General features: G+C 35.4%; 2 protein-coding genes across 2 annotated transcripts; both read left to right on the plus strand.

The window, feature by feature from the left end:
- The first annotated feature begins 3029 nt into the window (after positions 1 to 3029).
- On the plus strand, positions 3030 to 8676 carry LOC110669513 (oligopeptide transporter 7). The gene is made up of 7 exons (XM_021831215.2): positions 3030 to 3418; positions 3527 to 4047; positions 4142 to 4239; positions 6706 to 7275; positions 7363 to 7618; positions 7752 to 7934; positions 8014 to 8676. Exons 1-7 carry the CDS (start codon positions 3367 to 3369, stop codon positions 8623 to 8625), a joined length of 2292 nt encoding a protein of 763 aa, XP_021686907.2. The 5' UTR covers positions 3030 to 3366; the 3' UTR covers positions 8626 to 8676.
- A 413-nt stretch (positions 8677 to 9089) lies between these two features.
- LOC110669519 (N6-adenosine-methyltransferase MT-A70-like) lies at positions 9090 to 14494 on the plus strand. Its single transcript, XM_021831221.2, has 7 exons — positions 9090 to 10408; positions 10753 to 10851; positions 11686 to 11769; positions 12636 to 12991; positions 13133 to 13349; positions 13568 to 13647; positions 14044 to 14494. Exons 1-7 carry the CDS (start codon positions 9245 to 9247, stop codon positions 14321 to 14323), a joined length of 2280 nt encoding a protein of 759 aa, XP_021686913.2. The 5' UTR covers positions 9090 to 9244; the 3' UTR covers positions 14324 to 14494.
- The last annotated feature ends 540 nt before the right edge of the window (positions 14495 to 15034 follow it).

Raw genomic sequence — 15034 nt, forward strand, 5'->3', positions numbered from 1 at the left:
AAACAATCATCAATTACAATATATAAAATTACAGTTTAGTCCTTATAATTGACTATTTTTGCAAAAACTACTCAAATAAGCTCTAAAAATTCTAAAACTTTGCCCTGCGGTCGTTAGCAATATTACTAAGCTATTGCAAAAAGAATCATAATTTTCTGAGCTATCACGAATATTTTATAGATTTTTAATCCCATTCAAGCACTAGAAAATTATGAAAAAGTAAGGTTCGGGTTTACCTATGCCGATTCCGACTTCGGAAACGTGCTCGGAACGTCTGACAATGGTGGGGTAGCCAAAATCTCGATCCAATTCCAAGACTTTTTCGATAGTCGGTCTGTCTGGCCGGAAATTCACAGACCAGGGCAACTGTCGAATTTCCGTGAATTGAAGGTATCTACATGAAGTCCACAACACAGGAGTCAGTATATAATTTTTACTGAATTTTCTAAGCTCATTTAATGCTCAGAAAAATATTACGAAGTTTCGTGGGACCCACCGAAAAACGGTGTCGGAAAATTTTAAAATTTATATTGCTGCGAAGCTCTCGACGAGTGGAGCGTTTTGGTACTCTCGGTTTTCTCGTGGGGTTCACGGTTTGTGAGAAATCTAGCCCAAAAATTAAAATGGGCTAAAACTTCCTGGATAAAAATTGGACAAACCGCTCTATGGATTTTGGTGTTCTTGGTGTCTATGGAAAGCTCTCGAGGTGTAGATGGTGTTTGACACAAGAACCGGCCCAATCAGTGGCCGGATCGGCTGAATTTTGGCCAGGAAGCTGAAGCGTTGTCCGCGCGCAAAGGAAGAGTTCGCGCGCGTTTTCCGGCCACCTGGGACGACGGCCGGCCGTGGGGAGGCACTGGGGCGGTGCGCCGGCGAGGTGGGGAGGCTGGGGAGGTGGTGGCGCAGCCTGGAGGTGAGGGAGGAGAGAGAAAACGGGAGAGAGAGGAAAAGAGGAAACGCGCCCAAGAAGAAAAAGAAGAAGAAGATGGAGCTGGCCCTATTAGGTTGGCCCGATTCGGTCGGGTTTAATTCTGCCGGTTCGATTCAGGGTACCCGAAATTGAATTTTTACTCTGCCTTGAGATAAAAAATGAGGCCCAAAAATTTCGAAAAAATTCTAGAAAACTCAGAAAAATTCGTAGACTCTAAATATATTTTAGTTTTGCCACGTGGTCTTTAAATTAATTTTTAAAAATCATCAAAGTTTTATATTTTTTGAAAATCAAACCCGAGTTCTAAAATCTGAAAAATTTCAAATAATTTCCTAAAATTTAAATAAAATTAAAATATTAATATTACTCTCAAAATAATAAATTTAAAAATTTGAGGTGTTACAGAATAAATGTTCTGAAAATAATTGATGGCAATTGAGACAATATCATCAAAGTTATGCTTCCATGTGCCATTAGAGTCCCGAAGTGCCTAAATAGAGTTCCTTCTTCTTCGCTGAACCACCTGCACATGAAAGAAGGAGGCGTTTCTATCACCAACTTTTAACCATGACTGTCAAGATTTTTGAGCTCAATAGATTTCCTCTGCCTTAATTTCATTAATTAATTGGTGCTCAACCTGACGAACTGTATCACCATGCCATTCCCCATGGTTCTTTTAATTCGGTCTAGATTATCTTGCAAGGATTGAAAGTCTTGAGTTGTGAGTGCTTCTCTGATTTTAGTACTAGAGAGCATTTCGATAGTACTTCAATTTCCAGTACATTTTTCTGATTAAAGGTCTGTCTGTCGAAATTTGCTAAGCAGAATTAACTGCTAACCAAAATAGAAAGAGAGAAGGTTTGACTTGAAATGAACATGTATTGTCCCCTTAACCTGTAGAACAAGAACTTGTTCTAAAATACCCTGGATGGAGCTGATTCCTTTGAATATGACTCAACGGAATTAAAGGGAAATTTTTGTACCCATTCGGTTTGAAAATATTTTTCTTTGTAATTATAATTTCTAAAATTTACTTAATTATACATCGTATAGTTAAGTTAATCCTTTTCAATTTTTAATCATATTTCAAAATAATAATTATTATTATTTTTATGGATATACAAATGCTTAAAATGGTAGCTAAAAAGATTAGAGCTTGGAGCCAACATCCATCACTGACTGAAACTATAATGAAAAAAAAATATATATATCTTATTCATGAGTAGACTCAGGCGGAGCACATTCCCATCATGATGAATGATGATCATAGATTAATCCAGATATTTGGTGTTATGATTCCCTTCATCACATTCATATTTGATTTGTAAAACAAGTGGGCTCATCTCCAGGTTGTCGCTTGCATATTATTATGATTTAATTCATTGCAAGTTGCAATGATGGATTAAAATAAAATTTTAATCAAAAATAAAATTATTATTTATTTATCAATTAAAATTAAAAATTAATAACTTACACTTTTTATATTCCTTTTAAATATTATACATAAAATTAAATATCATGTTCATCGCTACTTCGATGTATTATTACTTTTGCATCAGAATAATTATATTTTTCATGCATTTAATATATTTTTATTCAATCTGTAAATCACACGCATCACATTATACAATATAAAAAGATTTTATTTTTAAATAATTCATTAATATGATATGCATGATACATTAAAATTTAGCATTTAATAATCTCTTCTTTTTAATAATTAAAAGAGTAGTATTTAAATATATATTTTTTTCGTAAAATAAACAATAAATAGATCATCTTTCTTATGATTAAAATAGCTAATCTTAGGCTTGAATTGTCATATTGAGTTCTTATTTTTGAAGGCTGGTCATGCAAATACAATATATATAGTTAACCCAGAACAGTAAGCATTGGTGGTAGATGAGTATGCAACGTGGCTCTACACTACAACCCATAAAACAAAAAACAAAAATTCAGGAATATTTATCCAAGGCTGCTTTTAGAATCCTAAAGTATCTGGTTTTTTAATATTTTGACCAACCAGTATACCTGCCAAAATATGTAGTTAGTTGAGAAAAGCTGTAACTTCTTTGTTTGGTATGGCCTAAATCAAGAAAGTTAATTTCTAATATCAAACACTAAAATTTTAGAGAATAATTAATCAAATATGTTAAAACCATTTTCGTTTCATTCTTTTTATAGTCATGAGTGAATAGATTAGATCAGCTATAGAAGAAAATCACATATTCTACTTTCAGGCTCCAACCCGTCTACTTGAAGCCTACCATAAAAAGGAAAGGGCCAATAAAAATCTTGCAATTATATATCCTCCATATTCATCCTCTCATGTGCATGGCTTACTTGTATTGCTAAAATACATAATTAAGGAAAACCAATCCCTTTTATGGGTTCGTGCTGAAAGAAGCAACAGTTGAAATCAGAACCTGAAAGAAATGGAAAGCAAAACCATGGAAGAAGAAACACATGAGATCAGAACCCCTCTAAGTAAGTCTCTCTTTGCTTCTTCATCACCAATAATTAGACTCGATTCTTTTTTCTAAATATGTTAATTAACTAATTGTTCCTTCTTTTGGTGTTTATTAATTTGTATAGTAACCAAGGATGAGAAAGTTGAAGATCCCTCATCATCAGAAACCATAGCAGCAAATTCTAAATCCGAGATTGACCAACTACAAGAAACAGAAGAGAACTCACCAGTCAAACAAGTTGCCTTAACAGTGCCAACCACAGATGACCCTTCTCTACCAGTCCTCACATTTCGAATGTGGGTCTTGGGCACCATCTCTTGTGTCCTATTATCATTTCTTAACCAGTTCTTTTGGTACCGTACAGAGCCTCTATCAATCACAGCTATCTCTGCCCAGATTGCTGTGGTGCCTCTTGGCCAACTAATGGCTGCCAAGATCACAGATAGGGTGTTCTTCAAGGGGACTCGCTGGGAATTCACGTTGAATCCTGGACCTTTCAATGTGAAAGAACATGTTCTTATCACCATCTTTGCCAACTCAGGAGCTGGCAGTGTCTACGCCATTCATGTTGTTACTGTTGTTAAGATGTTCTATAAGAAGCACATCACATTCTTTGTTTCCTTGGTTGTTATCACCACAACCCAGGTTAGTTCCTGCTTTTGTCATTACTACTTCACGATTTCTTTTCACTTTTTTTTTTTTAGTCACGAATTTGTTTTTTATGGGGTTTGAATGGTAGGTGTTGGGGTTTGGATGGGCTGGGATTTTTAGGAAGTACCTCGTGGAACCTGCAGCTATGTGGTGGCCAGCAAATCTTGTTCAAGTTTCATTGTTCAGGTATTTTTCATCTGCAATAAGTTTTTGTTTCCTCTTCTTCTTCTCTTATTCTTCAAGAAAGAAAGAAGAAATCATTTCTGGGATTCACTCGTAATAATTCTTTAATATTATTATTATTATCTTTTAAAATTCTGATAAATATTGAGGGGTGGAGTGAGTTTGGTGGGCGAAGGCTAGCAATGGATGTTGACTAGTTAATATCTTGAAATGATTTTGTTCTTAGTTTTAATTAGGACAATTTCGGATCAAAGAAAAAGAATTTCAAAAGAGATTTTTAATTTCGTGTTAAATTTAACTAGGAAAATTGGTGATTAGGGTCAGGATGTAAATTTCAACTCTAAATAATATCAATAGATGAAAAAGGAATTTTTATTAATGAAATTGATGTCCACGTAATAATTTTATTATAATAATTGATTATGATAAAATTTACGTGAAACATATCACAATTGATTGTTATAATAAAAAATAAAAGTGTATACAAATTTAAGTAGAATTTCTCAAAAAATATTTATATTGATAATATCAATTTTGTTTTTAAATTACCCCATTGACATATTATAAAAGAAATTAATCTATCAAAATAATAATAAATTAATTACTTTTTAATTAATAAATTAATTTTTATCATTTTAATAGAAAATTCCTTAATTAATTTTTAACTGATTCTCTTTATTTTTTATTAATAAATTAATTTTCACCCATTTTAATAAAAAATTCCTCAATTATTCTTTTTCATTTCTTTCCTTAATTAATAAGTTAATTCTTTAGTTGTTTTTATATGCATATGTGAATATATATATAAAAAATATATATCTTAATTTAATTTTTTAATTCTTTTATCTGTATTAATAGGGAAAAAAATGATTTTCTATACATTATAATTAATCTAAAATTAATTTAAAATCCAACCATTCATTCTAAAAAAAAATTAAAAGTTAATCGTTATTTTTTTTTATCTTTTTAAATTTCACATGATCATCAATAATATCATTTTCTTTTCTTCTTTATAAATTTAGAATATACTATTTATAGTTAATATAATTTTAATATAAATAAAATAAGTCATAAAAACGATATATAGAGTAATTAATTAAAAAATGTTTTTTAAATGTGATAATATTTTTGAATAAATAATATTAAATATATAAAATAAATTATTAGTTATTATACAAAGCATAAAAATTTAAATCTATAAAAAATAAATACAATTTGAGAAATTAAAATTCTTAAGTATTATTTAATTATATAATTTATTGTTATACTTTCACTCAATACAAAAATTTAAAGTTTATTATATAAGATTATTTAGAGAATAAATTTAATAGATACACTAAATTGATTTTAAAAGATATTTAAGTAATAATATTTAATATATATATATATATATATATATATATATATATATATATATATATATATATATATATATATAATAATAAAAAAAGAACTTACATGTGATATTGGATTAAAAACTCAACTAAGCATGAGAATTTTTGTCCCCAAGCTTCATAAGGGTCTTGCTTCTGCCCCATCTGTGTTTTGGTGAAAATTTTGGGTATCCCAAGTAGGAGATAATTAAGCTGAAGCATTAAGGTAACCTCTCTTAAACAAAACTGAAGCCCCTTTCAGGAATCCCAACTGAAACCAAAGTGAATGGTTGTGGTATATCTGCAGTCAACATTTTCAAGTACACAAGCTATCTTTATTCATTCAAATTAGAATTAGGCATGTTTCATTGAAAGTTAATTCATGTGCTAAGCAAATTTGAAAATTTTTTTTATGATATTTATCTTAAAAATTATATTGAGTTTGGAATTATGAGTGACATTTATTTTTAATTAAATTATCAATACAACAAATATAGGCTTCAACATCACTATTTTAACATCATTTATACATGGTGTTAAAATAAAACATCAAGGTAAAGTATTTATACATTAACATAACATATAAGATAATAAATAATATATACAATATTATATAGTTATTAAATTAATATAAAAGTGTTATTAAAAATTTTAGGTTATGTGATTTATACATATCATTATATGCTTGCTGATAATTTTTATTGATAATATTGAAAGCTAAATTTATTATGGTGGATGACCAAATAGATCTATGATTTTTTACTAAATAATAAATATTTTAAATAAAATTAAATATATCCATAAACAAATTTTAAACTACAATTTAAATTAATAATTACACGAGGTTCTAAAAAATGACAGGCATTTTTTCCATGTTTTGAGATTATAATTTATTACTATTTATTATCAAGCATCTATTTATAAAAAATAATATTTCTTGTAAAATAATACATTTTATAAAAAAAAAATAACTTAACTCACAAAATTTTTAATCCAGAAAATAAAAAAAATATAAATTCTTAATCACATTTATTTAAAAATTTTACTAACCTATTGAGCTTTTCTTGTGCTTGTAAATTTACATGTGCTGATACAGGGCTTTGCATGAGAAGGAAGAGAGGCCCAAAGGTGGTGTGACTCGTATCCAATTCTTTCTGATAGCCTTCATATGCAGCTTTGCATACTATGTCTTCCCAGGCTATCTCTTCCAAATGTTGACTTCCCTCTCTTGGATTTGTTGGATATTCCCCCATTCTGTCCTTGCCCAACAACTGGGCTCAGGCCTTTATGGACTTGGAATTGGTGCTCTTGGAATTGACTGGTCCACCATCTCCTCCTATCTTGGAAGCCCGCTTGCTAGTCCATGGTTTGCCACAGCTAATGTGGCAGTCGGATTCGTCTTTGTCATGTACATTTTGACCCCATTATGCTATTGGCTTAATGCGTACAAGGCCAAAACGTTTCCTATTTTCTCAGATGACCTCTTTACATCAACAGGGCAGGAGTATAACATTACAGCTATAATTGATTCCAATTTCCACCTTGATCTTGCTGCCTATGAGAAGGAAGGGCCCCTTTATCTCAGCACATTTTTTGCAATGACTTATGGAGTTGGTTTTGCTGCCCTAACTGCCACAATTATGCATGTTGCTCTGTTTCATGGGAGGTACTAAGCTGAATCCTCAAGGTTAAGTTTAACATAAAGGGTATATGTAAATGCAATCAACTTAGTTACTTCAATTGTGAAATACAGGGAGATATGGGAGCAAAGCAAGGCAAGCTTTCAAGACACAAAAATGGACATTCACACAAAACTGATGAGGAAGTATAAGCAAGTTCCTGAGTGGTGGTTTGTGTTAATCCTTTTGGCTAACATTGCAGCCACCATCTTCGCTTGTGAGTATTATAATGACCAGCTTCAATTGCCATGGTGGGGAGTTTTACTAGCTTGTGGAATTGCCATTGTATTCACTCTTCCCATTGGCATCATTACTGCTATCACAAATCAGGTACTTCTACCATCTACTGCCTGAAATGCAGGAAGTCTCGAGTCTTGTGCACTGAGACCCCCCTTTTTTATTTTTTTTTTATACAAGAGACACCCTATTTTTTAATTACTCATCTCATTTCTTCTGATGAAAGACACCGGGCTTGAACATCATCACTGAATATGTAATTGGGTATATCTACCCAGGATACCCAGTTGCCAACATGTGCTTCAAGGTGTATGGATACATAAGTATGACACAGGCCGTAACTTTCCTGCAAGACTTTAAACTTGGCCACTATATGAAGATTCCTCCCAGAACAATGTTCATGGCACAGGTCAATACTTTGCAGCATATTCCCATTTTCCCATTCCAATTAGGTTTCCTCTAATTAATTTGTTTTTAATTTTGGTTAGATTGTGGGAACCATTATGGCATGTCTTACATATTTGGGCACTGCATGGTGGCTAATGGAAACCATCCCAGATTTGTGTGACACAACAGCCTCCAATAGCGTCTGGACTTGCCCAAGCGATACTGTATTCTACGATGCATCTGTGATTTGGGGTTTAATTGGACCTCGCAGAATTTTTGGAGATTTAGGCACCTATGAGGCAGTCAACTGGTTCTTCCTAGGTGGTGCAATTGCACCTGTTCTTGTGTGGTTAGCTGCAAAGGCTTTCCCTCAACAAGAATGGATTAGACTTATAAATATGCCAGTGTTAATAGGCGCAACAGGAATGATGCCACCAGCTACAGCAGTTAACTACACTAGCTGGATAATTTTGGGTTTCCTCTCTGGCTTTGTTGTGTATAGGTACAGGCCAGACTTGTGGCAGCGATACAATTATGTTCTTTCAGGGTCACTGGATGCTGGTCTTGCCTTCATGGGTGTGCTAATATATCTTTGCCTGGGGCTAGAAGATATTAGTGTTGATTGGTGGGGAAATAACCTTGACGGCTGCTCCCTAGCTACTTGCCCAACGGCCAAAGGAGTTGTTGTTGAAGGCTGCCCTGTCTTCAGCTAGAAATATTGTAATTATTATTGTTTTATAAGAATTCCAATTTAATTATATAAAGATCAATTGATATACCAAAGTATATTTATTTTACTGCAACCCACTCAAATTTCTTTATCATCCATTCTTTATAAAAAAATAAAATAAAATCCTTATTTCAATAGTATGAGATCTTTTGAAATTTCATATAAATTATAGATAAGTGTGTCAACTTATAAAAATTAACACTTTATAATAAAATTATTATAATTTTATTAAAATAATATGTGCGCATGTTTATCTTCCATTAAAAAAAAAATATTCCCTTCAATAAGAAAGGAAAGTCTTCACGTGGCTCAGGGTTAAAAATATTTTTTTTCATGGGGGCATTCCGTTTACAAGTCGTTTAAACTCATCTCCTATGGGGGAACATAAAACGACGTGTCGTACCAAGTGAAATTGTGTGGGCAACTTATAGCGGCTTGATCGAGAAGAAAGGGCCGCTCACCGTAGTGTGTTGCGCCTCTTAAACCCTCACGGGTGAAGAATCAGGGGTCAACCCCCAAAAGATATCTTGAAAGCATTCATTTTTCCTCCCTGACGCCCAAATCAATAGCTAAAAAGAGCAACTCAGACGAGAAGCAAATCAATGGAGACTCAATCAGATGGCACCAACAGCAACAATGACGACGTTGCGGTATCCTCCATCAAAAGCATACGTTCTCAGCTGGAATCTCGCATAGAAACCCAGCACAGGACCCAACTCGACCTAATGGCCTCTCTCCAGTCTCTCGTCCCTAACATCGTCTCCTCTCTCGACATGTCTCTCCAAATTGTTTCTTCCTTCAATCACAAACCCTTTACCCCTACGCCCCCTCTCCCTGCTCCAACTAAAAAACCTGTCGAAATCGCTAACCCAGCCAAAAATCCTTCTAGTCCTCGCGCTGGTATACATTCTAAGTCCGCAATCTCCAAGCTTGAGAGCTCTAAACCGACCCAGTCGAATGGGAATGACAAATTTAGTATTGATGACAGTGGGAGTCCTTTGTCGGTGGTGAGGGTGATGGTGGCGGATTGCTTGTTGCAGAGGGTGCCATTTGATCCCATAGATTCGTCGACAGTGTTGAGGAAGCTGGAGAATGACCAGAATGCGACTCCAGCGGAGAAGGCGGCGCTGAGGGAGGTGGGTGGAGAGTCTGGCGCTATTCTTGCGGTGGAGATGGCTTTGAGGTCCATGGCGGAGGAGAACCGTGGGATTGAACTCGAGGAATTTGTGGTTAGCGGTAAGTCTAGAGTTATGGTGTTGAATATTGACCGCAATAGGTTAGTTAAAGAATTGCCTGAAAGTGCACAGTATCAACAACAGTTAGAGTCTTTAAATTCTAGTGATTTAAATCAGAATCAGAGTCAGAGTAATAGCGGTAACAATGGCAGTGGTGGGCTTGATGTGAATAATAATAATGGAGTTTTTGGGATGGGAGGGCCGGTGGTGCCTAGACCAATGCCGGCAGATATGTGGATGGCTGGCGGTCCTGGTGGGGATATGTGGAATGGGCCACCAAGGGGAGGAATGGTGGGTCCTAGAGGGATGATGATGGGGCCTAGAGGGATGATGCACAGGCCGCCTTTGGGGCCTTTGTCAATGCAGCAGCAGCAGCAGCAGAAGCCGAGAACTGAGGAGGATGATATGAAGGATTTGGAAGCTTTGCTCAATAAGAAATCATTCATGGAGATGCAGAAATCGAAGACTGGGGAGGAGCTTTTGGACCTCATCCATCGACCTACTGCAAGAGAAACTGCTGTGGCTGCTAAGGTGTTAAAGTAGTAGCCTTCAATTTCAGTTGTTTATGTTTTGCTATCTTGCTTGACTCTTTAAGCTCTTGGTTTAAATTGAGAGTGGCCATCAAATTTTTAAGTTAGTTTGTATACAAGTACTTATTATGCAGTAATTAATTTTATTGAAAATTAAAGCTGTAACTTTTGAAATGTTTTCCATTGTGTAAGCGGGATTTAGCTGCCCTTTTAAGGACGTGTAAAATGTAAATTCACTTTAGAATAGATTTATTCTTTCATAAGTCTCCATTCCTTAGCCTTCTTTTCTCACTTTTTTTTTGGCCTGGTACTGACCATATCATTAAATGTCATTGTGGGTTTCAGTTCAAAACTAAAGGTGGCTCTCAACTGAAGGAGTACTGTTCTGCTCTAACAAAGGAGGATTGCAGGCGTCAATCTGGTTCCTTTATGGCATGCGAGAAGGTCAGTATGAATCATATTGTGTCTGTATTGTTTATTAGCATGAAACAGATGTTAATGATCTGGCCATATTATATCTTTGCATCATAACACATCATTGGCATAGAGGCATCTTGCCAAGCTCCCTGGATTCACCAGGGTCCTTAGGCCAAAAGAGTGCTCTAAATTATCCTGCTAGTTATAAAGTAAACTTTAGAGGATCCTGAAGTAGGAATTTGTTTCTCTCTTGGATGCAAGTTTCTTTGAGTAGAAGTATAAATTTTTGTCCATCTCTTAATCCAATTACCTACCTCCACAACGCAATTTTCTATATGTTTGCTTAAGTTTTCTGATTGTTAGTTAAGCTGAAGGTTTGATAAGATCATCGTAAAAACCATTCAGTATGTATTCCTTGTAAAAGCTATAAATAGTTTTGAAGCTAACTAAATAAATTTTGGACTGAAGCTGTTATGATACAATAAGTAGGTTCCTGAGCCCTTACCATTTATTACAGATACACAGCTAATTATCTAGAAAATGTACAAACTAGCAAAATGAAAGAGAATGTGATAATGCAATATAGAAAATAAAGTGATTGCATGACTAATACGGAAATAAGGGGAGGTGATTGAATGACAAAGCTGCCTAAAGCATTTAGACTTCAGTTGTTATTAATCAACCAAAGGTGTCTGAGGAGAAATCTCATCTGCAGACTGATATTTTCTTCAACTGCTATTATCTTTAGTTACATACCAGTGTTTTTTTTTTTTTTTTCTCAGTTAGTTGTAACCTCCTGGTTCGACTGTAACCTTCATTTAACTTTGCATTCTGCATTTTGGATATTTAAACGCTTTACAGGTTCATTTTCGGCGAATTATTGCTCCTCACACTGATGTCAGTCAAGGGGACTGTTCTTTTCTAGACACTTGCCGTCACATGAAGGTAAAGTTCTTTTGACCCACTTCTATTTCATTAATTTTAACTGAGGATTAGGTGCTATACTATGGTTGTTGTGGTGGGGGTTAGGGCTAAGCAACAATAAATGGTTATAACTGAAAAAATGAATCAATTGAATTCAGTTTTCCAGTTTAATTTTTAGAAGTTTGATTTGGCTTTTTTAAAGTTCGGTTTTGTTTTCGGAATATTGAGAACATTAGTTATTTCAGTTTGATTTGTTTGTAAGGAAAAAACACAAAATAACCAAACCAAACATGTATATCTATATATAACTTATGCTATGTCGCTTAGATTGGGGTTGTTCTCTCCTCTTTCTGTCTTTCATGCGTGAAGCCTCCTTCACAGCCCCCACCTCTCTGTTCTTTCTGTGACTTGTGCAAAACCCCACACCCCACCCCCCCCTCTCCTCTCTCTCTCTGCTCTTCTTCTTCTTCTCCTGTGTCTTTCATGCGTGATGTGAAGCCTCCTTCACAGCTCCACCCTCTCAACCACACACTTTGATTTCTTAACAAAAACATTGATGGGTTTATGTGATTAATAATTTGTTTAAGGGCTGAATAGGCTTGCTGTACAGGGTGAAAACTGAAAAACCAAACCGAACTGAATTATTCAGTTCAGTTTGGTTCTATCCATAACTTCAGTTCAGATCTCAAATTTTAGCATTTCGGATATTCGGTTAATTCAATTAAGTTTGGGTCCAAACTGATTGTTTGCACACCCCTAGAGGGACCCTCATGCACTGGGGTGCCATTTTTCTGCAATAACTTAAATATTTTCTCTTCTTGTTCCTCTTCTTTCTTGTGAAATATTTGCTATCTTTTGAGTAATATAATTCTTGTCTCCTTTGATAGACATGCAAGTATGTTCATTATGAGCTTGACCCTACTCCTGATGTGCCACCTATGATGATGGGCGCTGCAGCACTTCCTCCCCCAAAACCTTTAAAGCCCCAGCGTGCAGAATATTGTTCAGAAGTAGAACTTGGTGAACCACAATGGATTAATTGTGATATTCGCAATTTTAAGATGGAGATTTTAGGGCAATTTGGAGTCATAATGGCTGATCCACCATGGGACATTCATATGGAACTACCTTATGGGACAATGGCTGATGATGAAATGCGGAATCTTAATGTTCCTGTTTTACAGACTGATGGTCTGATTTTCCTTTGGGTTACTGGGCGTGCAATGGAGCTTGGTCGTGAGTGGTACGTGTTTATATTTGGTCACTTGTTGCTAATTTTTGAACTATCTTCGTTCAGTAATTATTTTGCCTGAGAGGCTTGAAATTCAAGATGCATTTGAGTACCTGGCTCTTGATCGAATGCATATCATGATGGCTCTTGCAGTTTGGAACTTTGGGGTTACAAGCGTGTTGAGGAACTGATTTGGGTAAAGACTAATCAACTTCAACGAATCATTAGAACAGGCCGGACAGGGCATTGGCTGAATCATAGCAAGGAGCACTGCCTTGTTGGAATTAAGGGAAACCCAGAAGTAAATAGGAACATTGATACTGATGTGATTGTTGCTGAGGTTCGAGAGACGAGCCGCAAGCCAGATGAGGTTTGTATTTGCAATGTTCTTGGTAGTCCATCCATTCCTTGTTACCTTCGTAATTCATCGTCTTTCAGATATTAGGTCTTCTGTTACTTTACTTGTTGAAGGCTCTGATTTCCTTAGAATTACTATCTCACAGTTATTATGGTTCTGAAGTTCTTTTGAAATAATTCAATTCCAATTTTGTGAGTGCAAACTTAATTAATTCAATTAAATTGTTGCAGATGTACCCTATGCTGGAGAGGATAAGTCCAAGGACAAGAAAGCTGGAATTGTTTGCTCGCATGCACAATACTCATGCTGGGTATACTTTCTTGAATTATAGTTATGCTTCTTGGTATATGATCCTTTTTAGTAAATATTTTATTTTGGCAAAGTTAAATTTGATGAGATTGGGTTGCCAAGAAAATAAATATTGATCACCTAGTTATAGAATGGTCTTGAAGGGTCCCAAATATGACAAATAGTTAATTATCATTTCTTATGATATTTTTGGCATAATTAAGGTCTTTTACTCGGGAGAAGCCCATAACCCAAGGGCATGACTATTTTTCCTTCTCATTCCGTGTGATCTCTGCTATTTAAGTTCATCTCATTTATCACTAAAAAAATATGGGGCATTGCAAGTCTCTGTTGACATTGTAAATGAGCATCGTTACATTAGCACCTTTTCAGCATTTCTTTTGATTTTTTCCATCAGGTGGATGTCGCTTGGTAATCAGTTGGATGGAGTCCGACTAGTTGATGAAGGCTTGCGAGCTAGATTTAAGGCTGCTTATCCAGATGTGGTGGTGCAGCCTCCCTCTCCTCCACGGGCTTCTGCAATGGAAATTGACTCCACGGCTTCTCAAATGAGGAGTCCTTATGCAGTGACAGAATCAAAGTCTACAGTGGCACCGTTGGCAGATCATGGAGCTGCAGGGACAGCTTATGCTTCTGAAGATAAGTTCTTGGGTGTAGATACTGATATGGCTGGCTAAATGCACTGTTATTTAATCAAAGCTTCATTCCATTGTACTCCTAATAGTTTTTGGTGCTAAGATGTACGTGATTATAATTTTAAGTTTGTAAGTTCATGGGACAGGGATTGTATTATGACCATTTTTTGTCAGTTGTAAGTTATATTTATCTCAGAGAACGGGGTTGATCTATTTCTGTTTGACGTATGTGGCAGGGCGTGTAAAAGTCGAGAGCTACGATTGATACATTGGGTGTCAGTTTACTGTACGCAATATTTCTGCCCAATTTAATTATGGGCCAATCTAAGCAAGGTCCATAGTGGAATTTCTTAGGTTTGGGCCCCATAGGGTAACCATTAACTAATAACGGTTTAACTAGGTAAACATTTAGCATGTGTCAAAGTTTTGCCGTTTCCCATGTTCCTTGAGCCTCCATGATTTCCGGTACTCACCCCAACCGAGCAGCTGATTGGTAACACCCCTCTCCTCTCTCCCCAAGCTAGCTAACTTCGTTGTTGTGTATTGTATTCGCTCCCAGTTTGGACATTTTGTTGAATGAAGCTTCATTGATAATGGATTGAAAAAATAATAAAAAGAAAGAAAAGCATCTCAATTGTCAGCCAAAAAGGGGAAAGAGATAAAGACGAGAAGGAGGAGGTCGTCTGTAGGGCACAAATCAACACACAACGCCAACTGGGATAGTGTGTCTGGGCAAGCCAATAAATTTCATCT

The sequence above is a fragment of the Hevea brasiliensis genome, chromosome 16 (genome assembly GCF_030052815.1).
Source record: "Hevea brasiliensis isolate MT/VB/25A 57/8 chromosome 16, ASM3005281v1, whole genome shotgun sequence".
NCBI lineage: Eukaryota > Viridiplantae > Streptophyta > Magnoliopsida > Malpighiales > Euphorbiaceae > Hevea > Hevea brasiliensis.